Consider the following 23,903-nt stretch of genomic DNA (forward strand, 5'->3'; position numbering starts at 1 on the left):
CTGCTTCATGGATTCTGTAATTTACGCTTCCCTCTGCCTGTGCTTCATGGAGTAGCAAAACTTGCAAGACAGAAGACCAAAGCATGCTTGTTTCACCGATTGAAGGCTACCTAGTGGTTGTGGGAGGGTGTAACCAATTTGTTTGAATAAACTGTTCATAAGATGGCACTTTGAGAGATTTGTAATCCTTATTTAATCAAACGTCGTCATAAAGACCACTTTTTAGGGCCTGGAAAGTATGGAGATGAGGTTTTTGGACAGAGGTCCATTTACATGAAAAATATGTATACTGTAGTGCACCAAGAAAAAAGCAGGCTCTATCTGATATTTTAGAGCTTTACGGTGGGTTTCCCTCTATTTTACATTGTGATAGATTGCCCTGTTAGAGTCATAAAATGTGATTGTGCGAGGTTAGTTGGTTTGTCAAGCACCCTGGGGTGGAAGTCCCCTCTGAGCAGAGAGCTAGCACACAGCTTGGGCACCACTGAACCCCTATGTGGAGCTTTTAAATGATGCATAACTCTATAGCTAACTTTCTGCACAGGAGGGATTTTTCACCCACAAGATATTTAAATTCGAGGAGGAAAAAGCTCAAGAGGCAATGTGGTCTAATAGACAGGGAACTAGACTGGGAGGCAGGAGACCTAGGTTGTATTCCCAGCTCTGCCACTGACCTGCTATTTGGTCTTGGGCAAGTAACCTCTCTTTTACCTCCTACTCTTTGTGTGCCCACTTTCAGGGTATATCTTCACTGCAGGAAAAAAGGTGTGTTCTGAGCCCGAGTGAGCTAATTTGTGTGACAACAGCAGTGGAGACATGGCTACTCTGCCTTTAACTTGGGTTAGGTGCTTTGAGTCCCGCTCCAGACTTCCCTACAAGCTTTAACTTGAGCTGCTAACCTGTACTGGAAGCAGAGACGCCGTGTCTTCACTGCTGTTTTAACCTGGTGACTCCTGCCAAGTAGCCAGCTCTAAAAGGGTCCAACACTTAGAACAGGCACTAATCTAACTTCTGCTCCTCAGCTTGCAGGTCACTGGGGACAGGGATGATGCTCAGCTCCTGGGCCACCTCCACCATCGAAGAAGTTGCCCAGGCGGCTCCTGATGGCCTTCACTGGCTGCAGCTTTATATCTACAAGGACCGGGAGGTCACCAGGTCGCTTGTGCAGCGTGCTGAGAGAGCAGGCTACAAAGGAATCTTTGTGACGGTGGACACGCCGCTCCTTGGCAAGCGCTTTGACGACGTGCGAAACAAATTCCAGCTCCCCCCGCACCTCAGGTACTTACCAGCCTGCTGCTCTGGAAAGCCCATTTTCAGCTAGGACATATGCACCTGTTGCTGCTGCTCCTGCAGTGTTGTATGTTGTTTTGGGTCGTTCCCTTCGGGGCGAGGGGAGGGCAGGTTCTTCCAGGTTAGGTGCATCACATTTTCCTTTATGACTCAGGAGCTGAGCAAGCTTCCTCTGTCGTGCTCACCCCTGCCACCTCTAGGAGCGTACTTGAGACCAACACTTGTGTATCAGTGGAAGTATTACAAGTGGTGGGGAGGGGGGAAGGGGAACTCCTCCTGATTAAAAACAAACCAATCTGGATCTTGCAGTGTAATGAGTTCGACTGGAGAAAGAGGATCCAGTTTCAGGAGGCACCATGTTCAGGGTGCCACCAGGGGATCTGAGGAATCCACGCTGAGTCAGGTTGCTGGCTCTCATCACATAACGCTAGTAGCTCAGTGCACATAGCGAAGATCTGTTTCCTCCAACTCTTCCTGTTTGCTGCGTCACTTACTGCTAATGAAACAAGTCTTACCTGTGAGCCTCTGCGCGGTCAGACTGAGTAGAACATTTCTGAAACAGTTTGTCATCAAGGTAATTCCACAACTTGGGAAAATCTGCTTTTTCATTGAATTAACCCTGTAAAACCTTCTAAAACCAGAGAATTATTTTAAACACTGAAATAGCGTAATTCAAATGGAAAACACAACAAGACTTCCATGTAGCTTTTTGTTTCAGAGCCATAGGTGAAATTCTCCAGGATGATGCTTTTGTCAAGTTATCAGATAACTTTTTCTTGGCTTCAGACTTTCAACAAAGTTTCAGAGTAACAACAAGGTGCCATTGTGCACAGAAATGTATGTAAGACAACATTCATTCAAGCGTTGATCTGCATTTCAGAGTCCAAGAAAAACAACAGTTATTGCTAAAATCGGCTCCATGGTTCTGTTTTTTCCTATCCACCCCACAAACCAAGTGCTGAAAAGCTGGATCTTACTTGGAGAGGGGAGGGAGGAGGCAGACTGTTCCCTTCTCATTTTCTTCTAATGCTACTATTAGAGTGGCACAATAAAAGCCTAAAACCAGGTGAAATTCAGCTAGTTTTAGGTACGGACAGAGAAGCGAAACCAGCTGGTTTCATGTGAAAATTGCTTGGTTCTTAGAACTGTTCATTGAAATGCAAAATGAAACTTCCTGCCGTCAGAGAACGGGCCCAGTTTCTGAAAAGGCAGAGTTGTTTGGTAGATAGGGCATTCGAGTGGGCCACAGAAGAGCTTGGTTCTATTGCTCGCTTTGCCACTGGGTGACTTGGGTAAGTCTCTTGTCTATTAAGACAATGAGCATTTTGGAGCAGCGCCTATCTCTTACTAGGTGTATATACAGCTCCTAGCACAGCAGGGACCGCTTAGCATCTCTGGGTGTTACCATAATCCAAGTAACAACAGTATACGTTCTGGTATGAAGTGCCATGGATTTCTTTTGTGTTTCACAAGGAAACTAGAATCAACTGATTCAATGTCGTGCTTGTTGGACAAATGAAATGATGAATCTTCACAAGGCTTTGCAAGGCTTCAGGACTGTGAAACCTCCTATACCCATATGCAAGGCATAGAGCTTAACAAAACCCAATGTGATCCCCCTCACCATTTTGGAATGCTAAACTGTACAATACTGTTCAGCCACTAGGTGGCACCATGTGCAACATCCCTTACTTGAGTTAGTGTAGCCATAAGCAGGAGTGCATTAGAGGATGGTTATGAAATACACACCTCTGGTATATCTCTCAGTGTAAGAAGCTTTGTAGCCAGTCCATATCTGGTATAAGAGCCTGATCTGCTAGTAGTAGCCCTGCAACCTACTGTGTACAAGAAATACATGACACACCCCTCTTCATCTTACTTAAAAAAACAGTGGAAGCTTCATTTGCTCAAACTTTCCAAAAATATTCACTTTCAGGCAGTGACCACGCAAGGAAAATTTCAGTCCAAAAGATATTCATGTTGTTGTAGCCATGCTGGTCCCAGGATACTATAGAGACAAGTTGGGCATGGTGTTATTTTTTATTGGACCTACTTCTGGAGAGGGGAGGAGTTAGTCCAATAAAAAAATAATTACCTCAGTCCCAAAGGTAAACATTTCAGAAAGTTACATACAACTGTAAAAAGGGGTGTTTGAATGGAAACTGTTAAGCAACCTTCATTGTTAGCAATTGCTGCCACTCCCACTATAATGCTAATGAAGCCTTTGTGAGCTCATCTGATGAGCCAGCCTATGAAGATTGAACTGGGGAAATTCCCCTTAATATCCCTCTTGCTTCAAGCTAACTCTTGAAATGTAAGTGGGTTAACTAAAGCTTGGTCCACAACTAAAACTTAGGCTATGTCTACACTTCAGACCTTACAGTGGCCCAGCTGTACCACTGCAGCTGTGCTGCTGTAAGATCTCCCTCTATGCCGGTGGGAGAGAGCTATCCCCCGGCATAATTAAACCACCCCCAACAAGTGGTGCATCTACCACCGACATAGCACTGTCCACACTGGCCCTTTTGTCGGTGAAACTTATGTTGGTCAGGGGTGTGTTTTTTTCACACCCCTGACCAACGTATGTGCTAATGTAGACAAAGCCTTAGGCGGGCCTAGCTGTGTCCCTCAGAGCTGTGAGACATTTAATGGCCTGGGCAACATATTTAGGTTGACCGAACCCACACTGTATATGCAGCTAGGTTGAGGGAAGAATTCTTCCATTGACTTAGCTATCGCCTCTAGGATGTGGATTACCTACATGGATGGAAAAAAAAACCCCTTTCCGTTGAGGTAGGAAGCATCTACACTACGGTGATACAGCGGCACAGCTGCAGTGCGATAGCAGTGCCACTGTAGTGTAGACGTGGCCTCATTGTCTACACTACAGTGCTGTAGCTATAGCTGCAGTGCTCGTAGCATGGACATACTCTTAGAGATACCTAGGCCAGATCCACTGTGAGAAATCCTGGCTGCACTGAAGTCAACAGGCGTTATGCCATTGACTTCAATGAGATCAGGATATCACTTGTGTTTAATGGGCTTTGGATTAGGCCCTAAAGGAGCAGCTCTGGTCCAGCAGAATGAGCATCTATCTATTTTAGGTACTTATATGGGCCCGGTTACCATAGTATCTGCGCTCCTCACAATTTTTACTGGATTTATCCTCACAATATCCTTGTGAGGCAGGGTCATGATGTTATCCCCATTGTACAGATGGGAAACTGAGGCACAGAGAGACTTGGTGACTTGTCCAAGGTCACACAAGAAGCCTGTGGCAGAGAAGGGATTTGAAGCCACCGTCCTAACCACTGGGCCATCCTTCCTCTTCATAGGTTCTATTCCTGACTTGCTGTTGGACTGGGGCCTGATCTTACTTCCCTTGAAAGCAAGGGGAGTGTTGTTATTGACTGCAATGACAGTAGTATAGGCCCTTTGTATGCAAGCTATGAGACACATGACTGGCCAATTTTTTTCGTTGATATCGAATACTACCCTAAATGCTAGGATATGTGCCTTTGCTAACTGTGTATGATGGGGTGTATCTGAGGTCCCCTGCTGGAGGCCTTGCAGTCCTACCACACCGCGTTCCAGAAAAGGAGCAGTGGAGGTGACTCCTCCAGGCTTCCTAGAGTGGCTTCATGGAAGCAGCCAATTAGAGAGAGGCTGCAGGGGTAGTCAATCAGAGCCCATCAGGCTACTATAAAAATCAGCTGCTGGACAGATCAGACCAGTTGCTGGCTGGAGCCTGAGGAGCAGAGAAAATGCTCCTGGCTGCATTTTCCAGGTTGCAGCAGTTCCAGGACTGGATAGAGCACTGCCAGCAGGGACCAGGGGAGCAAGGAAGATGCTCCTGCTGACTGCAGGGGCTCAAGCAAGACTTTATCCCTGAGCTAAGGGTGAAGGTACAGGTGAAGGGACAGTGGGGAAGTGGCCCAGGGAACACTAGCCACAGAATTAAAAGGGATGCAGCAGGTGGCTACTCTTTATAGGGTCCCTGGGTTGGGACTCAGAGTAGTGGGTGAGCCCAGCAGCAGGTACCCTCCCCCCCCCCACCAGCCACAGGTGGAGTGGCCAAAGCCCTGGAGAAGGGGAATTTACACAGGCCCCAGGGAGCTGGCTGAAGACCCCAAAGAGGGTCAGCATTTGTGGACTTTGATAACCCCCTGGAAGGGGACTGAACTAGTGGCTTAGCTGAAGAGCCGGGGCCAGTGAACCTTGCTACCGAGCGAAGAGTCTCCAGGGAGGGAGTCCTGGGGGCACTGCTCTATAACAGAGCAGGGAGTATTGAAAGCTAGCCCAGAATCGGCTGAGAGACAGTTGAGAACCAAGCCCAGAGGTAGGGCGAAAGAGACCAACTGAGGGTACTGGGTTAGGCCCTGTTGGACTGATTAAGGACTGAGCCCAGGGACAGGGCTACAGATAAAGACATAGCTAACGGCACTGTGAGAGGCCCTGTTAGACTGTGTACCCCAGAAGGGGTTGACTTGTGTTGCACACCTACAGACAGTGTGTGACTCGGCCGGAGGGCTGAGTCACTGAAAACCTGCTTGAGAAGTTAACAGCCCAACAGGTGGTCACTGCAAGTGACGCAGCTAGAGAGAGAGGAGGATAGGAGGCACTCACGGGAGGTGACCGGCCCCATCACACTGTGCAATATGAGCCCCGATCCTGCCACAAGATCTGTACCAGTGAAGGGATCTGCTGGCATGGAACTCATTGCAGGGCGAATGTGGGTTTTTAAATGTGTTTTTTTCAGTGTCATTTTCTTTTGTCTCTGTGTAATGTTAGAATGAAAAATTTCGGCACCAACGATTTGGCATTTTCCTCCGAGAAAGGCTACGGTGAAAATAGCGGACTGGCTGTTTATGTAGCCCAAGCAATTGATCCGTCCATCAAGTGGGAGGATATTACATGGCTCAGAGGACTGACATCTCTGCCGATAGTCGCTAAAGGAATTCTCCGAGGTTTGTAGCGGTGAAGGTTCAGCAACAGGTTCTCGTGAGGCTTCCTTTATTTAAATCAACCGCTGATAGAAAGAAACACTTTTATGTTACTTTATTGGCACAGATTTTTCTGTAGAATTAAATGGCAAGAATGTGTTCATAGAATAGATATAGAGTGTGCATGATTTTCCTTTATCTTTTAAAAAATATTCTTATAACATAGGCCACTGTAACTTTAAGCATATGCTGAAATCTCATGGATTTTAATGGGGATTACATGCATGCTTCAATGATCTGCTGAATAGGGAGGAGTTGCCCAACTGAAGCCTTAAAAAACCAGCTGAAACAAATGGCTTCTTCTTCCTAACTGGGGGCTGGCTTGGGAAGTGCTAACTTTCTTTCCGTGTTGACCGAGTTCAATGGGAGTTGAAGGGCATTTTCTCTGCCTTTCTTTCTCATGTAAACTATTCTACGGCATGCCTCATTGTGCTATGGGAGTCTCTCCCAATGTTATGAAGCATACACATAGATTTTATATTGCTCTGTCTCTTCCTTCTGGTCAGCAGGGACTGGGCGTCATTATTTTTCCAGTTGTGGGAAGGCCAGGGCAAAGATTTGGGTTTTGTAGTAGGCACTGAAGGCATTGTCGGAGGTCTTTGATCACCTGGCCAAGAGATGCTCATCGCCTTCAATGATTGGGCCCTAGGAGAGTGCAAGCTAACAAAAATTATATCCTGCTTCTGCATCGCACAAACCAGCGAAGCATGGTTTTTATGGGCTTCTGATGTCAGTGCAGTTACAGAGGTGTAACATGGGTAATGGCAGAGAATTAGAACCAGGACTCGCCTCCTTGCACAGTTAAAGATCATCTCACCAGTACTATTAAGCATTTACATGGTATAGAATTTTGTGGACCTAATTCTGATCTCACCTATGCTGGTGTAAAGTGGGTGTAGCTCCCTGGAAACCAATGGAATTAGACCAGTGTCAGTGACGTCAGAACCAGGACCTTAGGTAACTACTCCTCACATTACTCTTGCAAGGTAGGTAAGTGTTATCACCACCTCAATGAGATGAAGAGGGCTGGGTTGTGCTTTTGCTTCCGCAGGTTTCCGATCACCGTAACTCTGCTGACCTCATTGTAGTAACTCCTAATTAACACCAGTGTAAGTAATTGAATCAAGTATGGAGACGTGGCTAGCCCAAGGTCTCATGGCAAGCTAGGCGCAGAGCCAGGACTTTGCATTTGTATTTCCCTATTCCGAGTGCTGTCCCGGGTGCTCTAAATCACACTGCCTCCCTGAGAGACCATCACCACCTGCAAACAAATCAGTGATGTGTATGGGACCCTTCACCTCAGCCGTCTTCATGTACTGCACTGCAGACTGGACAGCCAAAAGTTGGCTTTGAGTTATTAACTATTGCAGTGGCACTTAGGAACGTCATTCATGGGGTATTCAGAGTAGCAGCCGTGTTAGTCTGTATTCGCAAAAAGAAAAGGAGTACTTGTGGCACCTTAGAGACTAACCAATTTATTTGAGCATAAGCTTTCGTGAGCTACGTGAGCTGTAGCTCACGAAAGCTCATGCTCAAATAAATTGGTTAGTCTCTAAGGTGCCACAAGTCCTCCTTTTCTTTATTCATGGGGTAGAATCCCGTTGTGCTAGGTGCTGTACACACACACAGAGGGTTGTTCTGTGTGGAAATCAAGTTTGTATTGCTTTGTGCATATCCTGTACCCCATGTATTATTGCAACACAGTTCTGCCTAATATCAGAGATTCTTACAGCTCATTTACATGCATCAGGGAAGGGTCATTGTCCCGTGCACTTGGAGTCAGGATACTTGGCTTCAGTTCCTGACTCAGCCCCTGTCTTGGTGTTTGAGTAAGTTGTTTGACCACTCATATGGTTAACCCATCTATAAAAGGTGAACAGTAATATTTGCGGGACATAATTAGCATGTGGAAAGGACTTTGAGATCCCGTTAAAAGATTTTTGTGTGTGTGTGTGTGTGTGTGTGTGCGCGCATGCGCACGCTCAGATACTATGGTAGCGGGCACCATATAAGTACTATAAATAGTTTTACATGTTTACCTACTTTAATATGTCAAACTCAGTCTAATTCTATCTATAGTACTTATAATGGCCCCCAGGGCCATAGGAACTGAGCACTTCACAGTCTTTAATATATTTATCCTCACAACAGCCTTGTGGGGTAGGGAAGTGCTATTATCCCCATTGTACAGATAGGGAGACCGAGGCACAAAGAAGCGTTGGGTAAAATGTTCAGAAGTATTTATGTGACTTAGACACCTAAGTGCCTGTGTCACTTAGGTACTCAGTCCTATTGACTTCTGATGAGACTTAGGCTCCTAAATCCCATTTTCAAAAATGACATAGGCACTTAGAAGGCTTAGTCATTTAGGGTCATATTTTCAAAAACGCCTGAGTGACTTGACCAAGGTCACTCAGTCTGAGCCAGAGCAAAGACTGGAATCCTAAGTCTTAGATTAGGGCCCTAACCATTAGACCATCTTCCCTCTGTCTAAGTTCTAGAAGACCCTCATTTTCCATTTTAACTGATATTCCCAAATCAATACAATATTCCATTTTCCATAATTGTATAAGCATTCATATGTTGGCATTAATTTAGGGTGAATCTGAAATCAGCTATGACAGGAAACAGGAACAAACGGACGTATTCTACCCATGGCATGTACAGACCCAAGCTCAGCTCTGAGTTACACTCCGCATGTGTGTAAGTGAGAATGGGACTTTTTTTTGTTTCTTTCTGAAGCTTCTGTAATCAATCAAAAGCCAACTGAACCTAGTGAAGTGATTACACACTGTAATGATATTAATAATTTCAGACTACAGTAAAACTCACCGCAGCAGGATTGTCTTACTGATGATGAATTGCAGATCAGTGTGATGAAAGTACATGCCAGCCACCAGAAGAGATCAATAACTGCCCACTCAGAGCTACTTATCTCCTCCAATGTTCCAGGTGATACAAATGCTAACTTTAATTCTGGTCAGGCCACAATTTATGGACATAGCTGTCCACAGGCTGGTACAAGGCCCAGCTATTAGAAGCTAGAGCCCTGGGTAAATTCTTATTAACAGAATATTTTTACAGATGCTGTCATTTCTACATGGACAGCCCTAATAAACTGCACTGTCTGAAGGGCTGACTTTTGTTTCTTCCAGCTGATGATGCTAGAGAAGCTGTGAAGCACGGTGTAAATGGGATCCTGGTGTCAAACCATGGTGCGCGCCAACTGGATGGTGTGCCAGCAACTGTGAGTATTGGTGAAACCACTTAGGAATGGCACTTGAGAATCTGTTTAGTAACTTTAATTGCATCTACAGCTGCTTGCTAACTTGTTCTCTCTCTCTCTCTCTCTCTCTCTGTGTCCCCTGCTCCCGCCCTGCCCCTTTTAAGTTGCACATGTGGTTACTGGAGAGGAAACATGTAAATGAGTGCTATATTTTTTAAGCTCCAATGGGCTGTTTCTTTCAAGGCCCCTTAGAATTTCACAACGTGCATGTAGGCACTCGTAGCCTTTTACTGGTCTGTGTGAGGGCAGCCTGTGGATTTCTTTCTTCTAAGAAATCAAACCAAAAGCCACAGAAGGATTAACATGTGGGCTGTTGCCTCTGGGAACCTGGGCAGCCTGCCCTGGCTGCAGGGCTCAGGAAAGCAATCCAAAGGAGTGGTTTCAGGTTAGCTCATTTAAGAGCCCAATAAAAGGAGAAAAGTAGTCCTTGATGCTTGGCATGCCATGGATAATTCAAAACTTTAACTGCACTAGGAGGCGCAAGTGGGTCCGTGTCTTCTGACACGTTGAAACAATGTCTTACCTCATGTTACCTGTTGGCAATACAACTCAGTGGAATGTGGAATAAATAATATATCAGGAGGCCAGAGGTGACATCTAAAGAATTTGTTGGCTGGATTAGCCAGGGTGACAAGCCAGCTATAGCTGAATTAACTCCGATATCTCCATTTTACAGTAAGCATAAGGTCTGCATTTGTTTGGGGGTTGAGCCTTAGTGAACTCCTTTCCACTCCCATCTGTCTCTGTTCCCGCTGATGTCCATGAGCCCCCAGTCTTTGGTGGTCTTCCACTTACAATAAGAATGGTAGGGCCCAGCAACTTCTGTACTGTTACCTTCTCCTAATCATACCAGTTAAGGAAGGAGGCCTGGAATTCTGGGGATTTTATGCTAATTAGGCAATATTCTAATGTGCAGATTTGAATACACATTTCCTTATTTGAATAAACCTTCCTACAATTCTAGTTCTAGTTCTAGAAGACCCTCATTTTCCATTTTAACTGATATTCCCAAATCAATACAATATTCCATTTTCCATAATTGTATAAGCATTCATATGTTGGCATTAATTTAGGGTGAATCTGAAATCAGCTATGACAGGAAACGGGAACAAACGGACGTATTCTACCCATGGCATGTACAGACCCAAGCTCAGCTCTGAGTTACACTCCGCATGTGTGTAAGTGAGAATGGGATCTATCAAATCTATCAAAGGTCTCCTGCTCACCACACCTAGCTTTCCTCCCCTTTGAGTTTCTCTACCGTTTTCCCCCATTCACCCTCTCTCTGGCTCCTTGCCGCTTGAGATTTCTGAGAGACTGTGTGAAAAGCAGGAGATTCAGGTGGGTGGGAGAGGTTGCCCAAAATCAAGAGTCTTACAGGAATCCAGGAGTCTTAATAGAACTGGATGAAAATGGGAAAAGGAATTAACAAAAAAGTTCAAAGTTGTTGTGCAGGATTGGATCAATACAACAAAACTTGTTCACCTTCACCCCCCAAAATATATGGAAAGTTATTTCAAAGTTTTCTGAATTTTAAAAATTTAGAAATTCTTAGTATTTGTATCCAGTTTCCTCCCCACCCCTCCTTTTTACCACCTAGTGCAATAAATTGAAGCATGTCCAGACATGTCCCCCCCCCCCCGTCTTTTCCTTTTGATACACTATAACTTTTCAAAACCTACTGGCAAGCTATGAAGCAGCAAAAGGAGAAATGAAAATTGCAAAGTCTGACACTGACTTTTCACTACTTCTCCAACTTTGGAAACCTTACAGAGTCGTTGAAGCCAGGTCTACACTACCACTTACTTCAGTGTAACTTACATCACTCAGGGGTGTGAATAAGCCACCCCCTTCAGTGACGTAGTTACGCCTACTTAAGTGCTAGTGTGGACAGCGCTATGTCAATGGGAGAGCTTCTCCTGCCGACATAGCTACCGCCTCTCACGGAGGTGTATTTATTATGCCAACGGGAGAGCCCTCTCCTGTCTGCACAGAGTGTCTTCACCAGACATGCTACAGAGGTGCAGCTGTGCCAACGTAGCACTTCTAATGTAGACTAACCCTTCGTGTTTCATTTTTCCTTTTGCTGCTCTGTAACTTTGAAAAGATAGTGAGTAGAGTAAAAAAGAAAAGATGTTTACCTGGGGTGAATAACCATGCAGCTAGTAATCAGTCATGCTTTTGCATTCAGTGGCAGAGAAGAGTAATTGGGGAAATTGTTGCTTTTGATAAAAAACTGGAAAGCTTGATAAAAATGTTTTCATAATAGTTCTCCGTTCTGAAGCACAAGCTGTTTTTCACTGAAAAACATTTTGAATGAAAAATGTCCAGTATTAGTGTTAGAACATCCCTTCCTTCCCTTAGAACCCTCCAAGCTCTTCCTTCCTTTCTTCCTTCCTCTCAGGGGGGGCCTGCCAATTTCCACCATTAACCCTCCTCCCTAGATCCTGCTGGTGTTACACAAATGACCTTTTGCTAGTTTCCAGAAGAAAAATGATCTTAGCTCTCTATTCCAGTTATGATCACACATGTTTCCTAAATGTTACAGAAAGCAAGGAGTCAGCCTCTGATTGGCCCTAGCTTGGCCATGTGTCTCAGGCAGACCAAGGACTACTGATGATGGTGGGGAGGGAGGAGGAGGATTGGGGGAAGACAGCCATGCAGTGATACTCTCACCCTGGGAGAATGTGGATATGTCAGCTGGCAACTTGGCTCAGTTTTTAAATGTAAGGTAGGGGTCAAAATTCTACTCTCAGGTCTTTCCATTCTCAGATGTTCTCTAAATACTAGTGTGGCTCTCCCATGACATCACAGTAGGAAACTTACCCCTATAGGGAGAGAAGAAGATGCTTTGCGATAAGTCACATGAGCAGAATTTAGTACTTGTCCCTTCCAGCTAACTTATGAAATTAGATTGGAGTCAACAATGGGAAAGCATTTACATGAACATTTGTTTGCATTCAAAATGAAATTTAACTGTGATCATGACTTTTTAATATTTGCTTTCTGCAAACATTCACTTGGTCTGGCTTTACCACCTTGAATGTTTGCAGACAGCAAATGTCAAATGATATACTTGATTGTAAAATTCCAAATTTGCATGGTGTCAGGCAGCACTTAAGAACCACAACTGGGGAACTAACCATTACCATGTGACTTGTGTTTACTAACCAATGCTGCATGGATTCTGAAGTGTAAATGTAAAAGAGGATTTGCAGTGAACTATCACTAAAATCTTCAAGAGTGCCTCATAGACTTTTAAGTCAAAGTACCATTTTCAAAAGTGACCTAGACCAAGGTTTTAAACATGTCCAGTGATTTTTGGTAGCCTCAATTTTCAGGTACCCAATTTAAGACACCAAAAAAGGCCTGATTTTCAGAGGGCAAGTGCTCAGCCCTTTCTGAAAATGAGGATCTCTTTTTAGGTGGCTGACGCTGAGCACCCACAAAATGAGGCACATCTGAAAATCTGCTTACTCACTTCTGAAAATGGGACTTAGACTCCTAAGTCACTTGGGCATTTCTGAAAATTTTACACTGTATGTGAGAGCTATTCTGAAATGAACAATTCATGAGGAAATTAACAAATGATTTTGAATAATAAAGAAATTCAAGAATTTTGACATTTTGCCAACTGAAATAGAGGAAAAATTGAATTGAAAAATGTATTTGTTACAAATTATTTGCTTGTAATAAGTTAGCTTGGAGGAGAAGAAACCGTTAAGTTATGTATTTTGAATGTTTGGTCTGTTCACTGGATTTCATATTGCAACAATGGGGTATATTTTATATTACATTTTTCATATTATATATTTGTACCAGATCATAAAGTGTTTCTGTTTCTGCATCATAATCACATGCTTTAATTTGAATGGGTTTTTGAAATGTGAGTTGAACCCAAACTGGTTAACATTTCCTAATATCTAATTACACATTGAGGAAATTGATGCAAACCATAATTAAAACATTGTACTTTAGTAATTACAGCACTTGTATGGTGGTGCAGTTTGCTTGGATGTAGAAAGAGGGAGATGTTTTGATCCTTTAAAAGGGAAAGGAATTACATCCCTGTTTGAAAAGGGATAATTTGGATCCCTGCTTGCTTTCCTAGAGCATGATATTTTCAGCCTCTTTAGCACTTTGCTTCTAATCGAATGTCTCTCCTGCTTTGCTGAGATAGTAAAAAGTTAGGCATGACAGGAAGGGTGGTCCTGTAGTTAAGGTACTAGTCTGCGACTCAAGGCATCTTGCGTGACCATGGGCAAGATATTTAATCTGTCTCTGCCTCAGTTCCCTGTTTGTAAAATAGGAATAATCCCCCTTTCTTTCTTCCATCCTTTCCCGTGGTTAGTTTGATATTAAGTTGGCTGGACAGTGAGTTGGTTGGAAAGTGAATTATACCCCCCACCCCCCCCAAAAAAAAATTACACAAAACCGTTTTTTAAAATTGTTTTTCAGATTTTAGTTGAAATACTGAAAGTGTTTTGGTTGTCAAACAATGCCGACATTTTCCTCACAAAAATGGAAAATTGATCACAAAAATATGTTCACTGAAAAAGCCATTTTCACTGGAAAAAATCCTTTGATGGAAAATTTTCTACCAACTTTAACAGTAAATTCTTCAGGGCAAGTGCTGTCTCTTGCTATGTGTACGTACAGAGCCTGGCACAATGGGATCCCGATCTCTGATGGGCCATAACACACACAAATGATATCATGCACAGGAAACTTGCGTATGTAGCCATTGTGATTGTGCATGTAAAACAGGATCTTTATGTATGCCTTCTAGCACAATTAGAGAGATAAGGTGGGGGACGTAACATCTTTCATTGGACCATCTTCTGCTGGTGAGAGAGACAACCTTTTGAGCTTGCACAGAGCTCTTCTTCAGGTCTGGTGGATCAGGTTCATCGTGACTGGTCACTGGACTTGGTAAATCCCCATACTGCACTGTGCTAAGAGAAAAATGAGTTTAATCTGGTTCTAGATTTCATTATGAAAGGCACATACAGTCCTAACCAGGACCTTGCTTTTATGTGTAATGAGAAAGACAGCACCTTCAACAAAGTATCCCCTAGCACTGCACTGGATTATTACTAACCTCTGCCTACTAGTATGATTAGTCACGTCCATATTTGTACACACAACTGCATTATTTGTGCACGTACATTACGCACAAAATTCATGCTTATCTTCATTAAAGACTGGTTCCTACATGTGGCAGTTCGCTTAAAAATTCAGTAGTGTCACATGTGACTGAATTGTTACTGTCCTGTTCTTGCTTTCCTAGATTGATGTCTTGCCGGAAATTGTTGAGGCTGTGGAAGGGAAGGCAGAGGTGTTCCTGGATGGTGGAGTGAGAAAAGGCACAGATGTTCTCAAGGCATTGGCTCTTGGTGCCAAGGCAGTGTTCATTGGAAGACCTATCATCTGGGGGTTGGTTTATCAGGTAATTCATCAAAGGCTGCAGTCCAAATTTTGACTATTAGACTAGCCTTTTAGACATGCATTAACATTCAAAAAATATGACTAGGGACTGTTATGGGTTCAAACTCAAGCACATGAAATTTATGAAATGCCAGAATTAAGATTGTCCATGAAACCTTAATTCAGCCCCCTGGTGCGTGTATATGCTGTAGTACAATGTATTGTCTTCCAATCTATTAGGGTGAAGAAGGAGCAAAAGAAGTTCTCCAGATGCTGAAGGAAGAATTCCAGCTAGCAATGGCACTTTCTGGTGAGACACCAGCTTCCTTTCCATAGTCGCAATCCTTCTCTGGATGCTGTAATTGAAAGTATTATTTTCAGCTCAGATAGGCCAACCTGTGCTCGATTTAATCTAGCTAGTGAGGCTAAAATTGCTGTGAAGATGTGGCAGCGTGGTCTTCAGTGCAGGCTGTACAAGCCCGCTTGGGTACCCAGTCAGGTAGGTAACCTGTGCTGGGAGTCAGTGGCACCATGTCTTCACGGCTGTTTTTAGCAGCACTGGCTAGATTAAAGAGGGCAAATATAGTGCCCATCTATAAAAAGGGGAATAAGTACAACCCAGGGAATTACAGACTAGTCAGCTTAACTTCAGCATCCGGAAAGATAATGGAGCAAATAATCAAGCAATGAATTTGCAAACACCTTGAAGATAATAAGGTGATAAGTAACAATCAGCATGGATTTGTCAAGAACAAATCCCATCAAACCAACCTAATAGCTTTCCTTGACAGGGTAACAAACCTGTGGATAGGGGGTAAGCAGTAATTGTGATATATCTTGATTTCAGTAAGGCTTTTTTGATACTGTCTTGCATGACCTCATAAACAAACTAGGGAAATACAGCCTAGGTGGAACTAGTATAAGGTGCATGCATAACTGGTTGGAAAACTGTTCCCAGAGAGTAGTTATCAATGGTTCACAGTCAAGCTGGAAGGGCATAACGAGTGGGGTCCCACAGGGATCAGTCCTAGGACGAGTTCTGTTCAATAGCTTCATAATTGATTTAGATAATGGCATAGAGAGTACACTTATAAAGTTTGCTGACGATACCAAGCTGGGAGGGGTTGCAAGTGCTTTGGAGGGTAGGATTGACATTCAAGATGATCTGGACAAACTAGAGAAATGGTCTGAAGTAAACAGGGAGAAATTCAATGAGGACAAATGCAAAGTACTCCACTCAGGAAGGAACAATCAATTGGACACATACAAAATGGGAACTGACTGCAGAAAGGAATCTGGGGGCTATGGTGGATCACAAGCTAAATATGAGTGAACAGTGTAACACTGTTGCAAAAAAAAGCAAACATCATTCTGGGATGTATTAGCAGGAGTGTTGTAAGCAAGACACGAGAATTAATTCTTCCGCTCTACTCCATGTTGATTAGGCCTCAGCTGGAGTATTATGTCCAGTTCTGGGCACCATATTTCAGGAAAGATGAGGACAAACTGGAGAAAGTCCAGAGACGAGCAACAAAAATGATTAAAGGTCTAGAAAACATCACCTCTGAGGGAAAATTGAAAAAATTGGGTTTGTTTAGTCTGGAAAGTGAAGACGGAGTGGGGACACAATAACAATTTTCAAGTATATAAAAGGTTGGTACAAGGAGGAGGGAGAAAACTTGTTCTTGTTAACCTTTGAGGCTACATGAGAAGCAATGGGCTTAAATTGCAGCAAGGGGGGCTTAGATTGGACATTAGGAAAAACTTCCTAACTGTCAGGGTGGTTAAGCACTGGAATAAATTGCGTACGGCGGTTGTGGAATCTCCATCACTGGAGGTTTTTAAGAGGACATTAGGTAAACACCTGTCAGGAATGGTCTAGTTATTACGTAGTCCTGCCTTAAGTGCAGGGGACTGGACTAGCCGACCTATTGAGGTCCCTTCCAGTCCTACACTTGAGTGCAGGTAATAAAAATGGTTCAGTATCTAGCTCTTTTCATCTGTAGGTGTCAAAGTGCTTTACCAAGGAGACTAGTATCATTATCCCCATTTTTATGCATGAGGAAACTGAGGCACGGGGCAGGATGTGCCTTACTCAAGGTCACCCAGCAGGCCAGCGGCGGGAGCCTGGAATTGAACCTATGTCTCCTGAGTCCCAGCCCACTGTCCTATCCACCAAACTATAAAAGTTAACAAGTCTGCACTGAGCTGTAAACTTTACACAGTTCTGTGTATTACAGTAGTATCTAGACACCCCAGCCAAGACTCATTGCCCTTGGTGCTGCACATTCATATAGCAAAACAGTCTCCATCCTGAATAGTTCCATCTATTATTATTTATTATGTTTATTACAGTAGTGCCTAGGGACCAGAGAGAAAAGGACCCATGTGCTGGGCACTGCAGAGATCTAGAATAAGAGTCCCTGTCCTAAAAAATTTGCAATTTACATAGACAATACCAGGAAAAGAAGTATAATTATCCCTCTTTTACAGATGGAGTGCTGAGGCACAGAGAGAGTAAGTGAGACTAAATAATAAATTTTTCAGTGTTGCTAATTACCAGTTAGCACACAACACCAGGGATGTGGTACATTCTTCATCATTAGGCATCTGTAAATCAAGATTGGGTGTTTTTCTAAAAGGTAACTCGAGCTCAATTACAAATTATATGGCTCAATGTGCGGGAATCATAGATGATATTCTCTAACCTGTGTTATGTAAGGTAGTCAGATTGCATCATCATAGTGGTCCCTTCCAGAATTAAACTCTGAAAGTGACATGCCCAAGGTCACACAGGACATTTGGTGAAGACCCTATGACTTGAGTTCTATACCTATGCCTTAATCACAAGACTATCCTCTCAACAGTCAAGGGTCATCTTTTGCTGGAAGACCAGTTCCTGAATAATGCTGATTATTCTTCTAAGTATATTCATATTATATGTATGTAATTTATCTCCCAGGATGCCAGAGCGTGAAAGGGATTGACACGACATTGGTACGAAGAACTTCATCTGCAGTTTCCAAGATTTAGCACAATAAAAGTGTGGCTCTGGATAAAGCCACCCTATTCACTGTGGCCAGATTGTTCTGTTTGGGCCTCATCATGAAACCCTTACTTAGGAGAGTAGCCCTATTGGTTTATAGAGGTCTACTTCTGAAAGACGTACATGGACCAGGTTTTCCTAAGTGCTCAGCACCCCGCACTAGCTCCTTAAAAGGAGCTGAGCACTTTTGAGAATCTGGCCCCTGGTGCGAATAAGGATGGAAAGAGTGGGCCCTAATTCTCTCCTGGTGCACACAATTGTATTTGTCCAGCTAAGCAGAAACTGCTGACTTTTCAATATGTGTACAGATGTGAAGAACTTTTCTCAGATCTTAACATGCATGTCTGGAAGTAGCTTAGATGTTAAAACGAAACTATAAACAGAAACGTTTTGATAGCAAACAACTACCAAAATATCAAAGTTTAAAGGATACCTCTTGTTCGCTGTTTATAGAAACTACACTTCAGATTGTCCGGATTAAATATTCTTTTCGTATCAACATGGCATCGTTTCCCCTAGCAACTACATTACTGTGTGTAAACAGCGTAGGCTGGGAGCTGGGTAAGTATCTTGGAGGCTTTTGAGATGCAAGGGATTGTACAGCCAATCCAGAGTTTGGAGGTTTACAGTCTTAACTGACATGAATCTCTTTGCACTTAAATTATAATAACATATGAATACTGACCATAAGCCAGATCCTCAGCTGGTATAAATCCATGTAGCCCTAGTGACTTGAACAGAACTATGCTGACTGACACCAGCTGGAGCTCTGCTATATTTTTACTTTAAAAAAATTAACATTGGTTTAGATGATTTCTTGGACAAATTCAACTTCCCTGAAGTATAAATACTAAATGATAATAATGATGCAGTAAGTGCTGAGTATGACACCTTATATTGTCAGCCACACATCTTAAAGCATTTCACACAAGGAAGGTCTCTATCCATTATTCTCCAGATAGGGAAACTGAGGTGCAGAAAGATTATAGGTAAACTGCTAAGAAAGTAAGTAAAATTGAGTGTGTCCTTTTATTTCCATTGATGATGTATAAAGAAGGCCTGGATGTGCGTTTCTGTTTTTTTGGATTGATAATTAATTCAGGAATATTAGTGCTGACAAGTATTCATTTTGGTGGAGGTCCTCAAAATGGTGTACTGGGAATTTTTACACCTCAGAGAAAGTAGTAGGAGAGTGCTTAGATAATATGCCAACTCTCCAGCCTAGCAGCCATATATTGGCTGATATTTCACATAGGCATATAAGTGGTACTCTGCAGCCATTGGGCCAAATCACGTTCCATTTACCCAAGTCCCATTAAACTCAGTGTGGCTCCTTGTGCGAGTAAGGAGAGCAGGATTTGACTCATCAAGGACTTTATCCAAAATCCATTGAAGTCAATGGAAAGACTCCTGTTGACTTAAATGGCCTTTGGATTGGGCCCCCAAGAGGCTAATTCTTCCAACCCTTGCTTACATAAGTAGTCCTTTTTCAAATGACTAGTCCCATTGTTCACGTGAGGGCCGTAGCTATTCATGGCTTGACCTTCCAAAGCTTTACTTACGTGAGTATTTCAATAAAATAAGAACTACTTGTGTACTTGAAGGATTGATAGCCCTCAGATCTAGCACCGTCTGAGGCAGGTCCATAAGTATTATTGACGCTATTTGGTACGACGAAACTAAGACAAGGGACTTGGTCCTGTATGCCTTGAGCAAACTAGAATTCTCAGTAGAAGGGAATGGGAATTTTGCCTTGGTACAAAATATAGGAATGGGCACAGCAGTGTTAAGTGACCTCCCCGAATCCATAAAGGCAGTCGGGTTAAGAATCTAGTAGTCTCCCTCAGCCTAAACCCAAGATTGCTCTTGATATCTCACCTCTCAAGTGAACACAAAATACTAGGACTAGAGTTTTCTAAAGCGATTGCTGTTGGCCTAACTCTACTCCTTTGAAGTCAATGGCACGGTCAGTGGGAGCGAAGGTAAATCAGTGCAGAATGCTTTGGAAAAGTCTGCCCTAGAAATCTAGCAATAAGGTTTTTTTTTAAACAGAAAGTAGGGCTCTATCCCATTGTTCTGCATTTGTTGAAGTCCCAGGGCATTTTGCCATTGATATAAATGGGTGTAGGCTCAGACCCATAGTCATTTATCTCCCATCAACCACATAGGAGTGGTGCATCTTCATCCCCCCCTATCCTCCTACCCCAACTTCCCTTACGCACTATTTGAAATACCTCGCATTGAGCTTTACTCATTGAATCATTTTTTGCCAAAAGTTTGAATTTGCAAAAGGTTTTAGAATAAAATGATGGAATATTACAGCATGAACGTAATTTGGGACTTGAACTCAAAGGGTGGGGGAGGGGGGAAACAAAAGGCCACACGCTACCCTTCAGTTGTAAAATTCTTACTCGTATTTACTGCCGAGTGTATTATGTTGCATGACGGTTGCATAGCAACAAAATAAAGTTTATCTGTTTAAGGAAATATGTTTCTCAGAGCATAAGGAAGCATAATTTCTACTGTTTACTGCACTTATCATATGTGTTGCAATGTGGACTGTGTCAGATGTCAATTACAGAGCAATTTCAGAAAGACTGTTTATTTTAGATAATATAAATGTTACTCAAAAGATAGGGGCATAGTATCTTATGTTTACATGTTTAAGATCTATTTCTAAAGTTTAGAAGATGCAGTTTCCTGTCCTTAACCCAGCTTAATTTGAGGAAGGTTCCATAGTGTTGTGGCCCAGAGTAAATTTTGATGGTGAGGAAATAGAATTTATTTATTGGGTTTAATTAACCATTTCTAAGTTACTGCTCCTGTGGGATAATGAACTTGCTCTGCTTATCTCCAAACTGACTGACTCTCCAAGTTCAAAGCTGATAAGCCCTCTTCGTAAAGAGTGATTTCAGAGCCAAATGCTGCAGGATGAAGTTAATGCATTTGCCTTAAATCTTTCCTTTTTAAAAAAACTTTCATGGTGAAGTGGAATTTCCCTGGATCTTGTGACAGACTAACAACATTGTTTGTGAAAATTAATGTGAAAAGACAGGAGTTTTGTATCTGATTTTTGATTATGGGGTGGGAAAGCAGGGGTTGGCTCAACAGATCGCAGAGGAGCACACAGATTCATAAAAACCCACACAAATCACCCCAGTCCCGTCCAACCAAAATAAAAACAACTTTCATTGCATACCCAATTTTCCCCCTGGGGCTAGGATGAGTGAGAATGAGCCACATGTGACAGATGTTAGTGTGAGAGAATGTACCCCTGTATTCACAACTTACACACTATTGTAATAATCTTTGTACAAAGTATGCCATGTAAGGTATCATTTGAAAATTTGTAATTTACTGATCAGTATCATCCTGATAAAATGTGTGATATCGTATGTTAAGGTTAGATTTCCCTGTATGATGATGATAACATATGCTCCAAACCACAGCCCTAACCAAGCAGAAGTTGGCAGACAGGTCTGTCTCAAACAAAGGTATGTGTGCTCTGCTTGATTTGCATTTAAGCAGTAAACAGAGTCATCAAGCAGGAAGGGAAACCTGTGGGGAAAAAGCAGCAGGGAACATCCCTCCTCATAGACTTTTTGTCTCCTGGTACCAAAGAGGAGTACTGAAACTATAAACAGGGAGGGACAAACACCCCAAGGCACCCATCTCTCTCCCCCTGCCCATATTATTCTCTACATCTGAAGTAACAAAGGAAGCCTTCATTGGGTTCTGGAAGAGAAGAGGTCCTGATTTATAGGGTTTGGTCAGTAAGACTGTTGAACACATATGGTGAGAAATTTTGCTTAAATCTGATACAGTTTAAGTTAGGCACTCATGGCATTTTAACTTTATTTCCTTCTAACCATTTATGACTTTCATGCCTTGTTTCTTGTGTTCCCTTAAAAATCTCTTTCTTTGTAGTTAATAAACTTGTCTTATCTAACCCAGTGTGTTTAAATTGAAGTATTTGGGAAACTTCATTCGGGTGGCAAGTTTTGTGCATATTATTTCTATTCAAGAAATAATGGACTTAATAGAAACTTGTATTGCCCTAGATAGAGCTGGGCAGGACAGGACCTACATTTCTTGCAGAAAATCTAAGACTGGGGATGTGTTGGGTCCCCTGCAGTATAACCAAGGCTAGTAAGAGCCAAGGTGTGGCTGGCTGGCTACAGCACCCACACAGACATAGCTGGGAGTAACTTGCACGCTGGAGGCTGTTTGTGAGCAGTCCAGGTGGGAAGTGTTGTAAAGAGCACCCCAGGTCAGAGGGCAGGGGTGACACAGCTATGTATTAGTCGGGATTATACCCTGGTATGTCACAGTTATTCATGTCAATGCATGAGGATGACGATGGGATAGGACGCTGTATAGAATAGAATATGTCTTTTGGCTGATAAATTCAGTTGTTTAAGTAGAGAAAACAGAGGTAATTGGCAGTGTTGCCCCCAAACCAAAAAGCACAGAGGAGGATGTAAATGTGCATCCTTGCCTCTAGGGTGCCCCTTCACACCTGGGCATGCAGCACTGCATAGGACTTCGCCTCTTGTGCGCAACACCAGTGGCCAGTCCTTTGGCCAGCAATAGCTTTTCTCAGTCTGCATCTTCTCCCCCTCCAGGTGTTCCATGAGCCTTCTTGTCAAGTCACATAAAAGTCTAAGCCCCTTCTGGGATAGCATGAACAAGTCCAAATAAAGATTCAAATGAGTCTTTAAATTAATAGCCCTTCTATGCCTCTTGGGCTTCAGTACAGTTCCCTTATTGTATCCTACTGGTTAAGCCTTAGTCTAGGACCTTCTCCCCCAGGACCTGTCTCTTCCGCAGTCGCTCCCTCAACATCTTATACAGCCTAGCTTTGGCCAGGAGGCAATTAGATAATCACCTCCCCTGTGTGAAGCATAATTAATTAGGTTCTTTCCCTTGTGTTACAGGTGATGGGGATTAAGCCCATCACAGAGGGCGATAACCATCAACAGAAGGCACAGCAGTTGTAGCAAAGCAAAAAGCATACTGGGTATTTCACCCTCCAAATTGTATTCTGTGGACAAGGAGGTAAAGGAAAAGTGAGGGAGAATTAGGGGGTTCCAAAATCTCGACAACTTTTCTGAAGAATTCAAGTAACTAATCTGAGCCTTTGAGATGGAGGATTGGGCCAGTAGATGTTAGGAGACCCTAGAGGTTGTTGGTACTATCTGAACCAAACAGTGTGACTTAGAGGGGTGGTTCTGCAAACAAAATACATTTGCTTTTGTTCCAACGATAACTTTTTCCAAAATGTGTCTTGACAAGTCTACTGCCCTAACAATCATGTATCATTTTCTTTTTGCGAATCATGTATCATTGAGAGGCATTTCTTGGGTTTTGTGTACTTGGAGTTTTCCTGTGAATTTATTACTTGTGGAAGGTGGTGGATTGATAGCCCCAGGAACTGAAATCCTTATTTCATCTAGGACCTGATGCAAAGCCCAGTCAAATCAACAGATTTTCAATTTATTTCAACGGACTTTGGATCAGGCCCTTACAGATCAGGAATAGCATAGACAGAAGGCACATTAGCTTCTTCATACCATGTACCTCAACCCAACCCTGGAGACATAACCCACTGGGCTGTATTTGATTTGTCCCCTTCAGTCCATTCCAAATTCAGCCCCTAAACACATCTTCCTGGCATGACCATCTGATAATGTCACTCCCCTCTTTTAATGCCTTCACTGGCTCCACTTCTGCTATTGCATCACATTTAAGCTTCTTGTCAGTGCCTTCAAACTCTGCCTGTCCGTCCTTCATCTTGTCACCCATGCCCTCCGCTCCACCAGCGCTCCTGACTGGTCTGCTCGTTTTTGTT

At 43.0% G+C, this 23,903-nt stretch overlaps 1 protein-coding gene across 1 annotated transcript in view; it reads left to right on the forward strand.

The window, feature by feature from the left end:
* HAO1 (hydroxyacid oxidase 1) overlaps positions 1 to 18,087 on the forward strand; it is a 44,293-nt gene extending 26,206 nt beyond the window's left edge. Inside the window, exons 3-8 of the mRNA XM_074947182.1 lie at positions 1,023 to 1,278; positions 6,082 to 6,257; positions 9,449 to 9,540; positions 14,870 to 15,028; positions 15,247 to 15,316; positions 17,969 to 18,087. Coding sequence (XP_074803283.1) covers positions 1,023 to 1,278; positions 6,082 to 6,257; positions 9,449 to 9,540; positions 14,870 to 15,028; positions 15,247 to 15,316; positions 17,969 to 18,039 — 824 coding nt within the window. The 3' untranslated portion in view covers positions 18,040 to 18,087. The remainder of the gene's footprint in view (positions 1 to 1,022; positions 1,279 to 6,081; positions 6,258 to 9,448; positions 9,541 to 14,869; positions 15,029 to 15,246; positions 15,317 to 17,968) is intronic.
* Positions 18,088 to 23,903: the final 5,816 nt, after the last annotated feature.

Source organism: Natator depressus, chromosome 3 (genome assembly GCF_965152275.1).
Source record: "Natator depressus isolate rNatDep1 chromosome 3, rNatDep2.hap1, whole genome shotgun sequence".
In the NCBI taxonomy this organism is placed as follows: Eukaryota; Metazoa; Chordata; order Testudines; family Cheloniidae; genus Natator; species Natator depressus.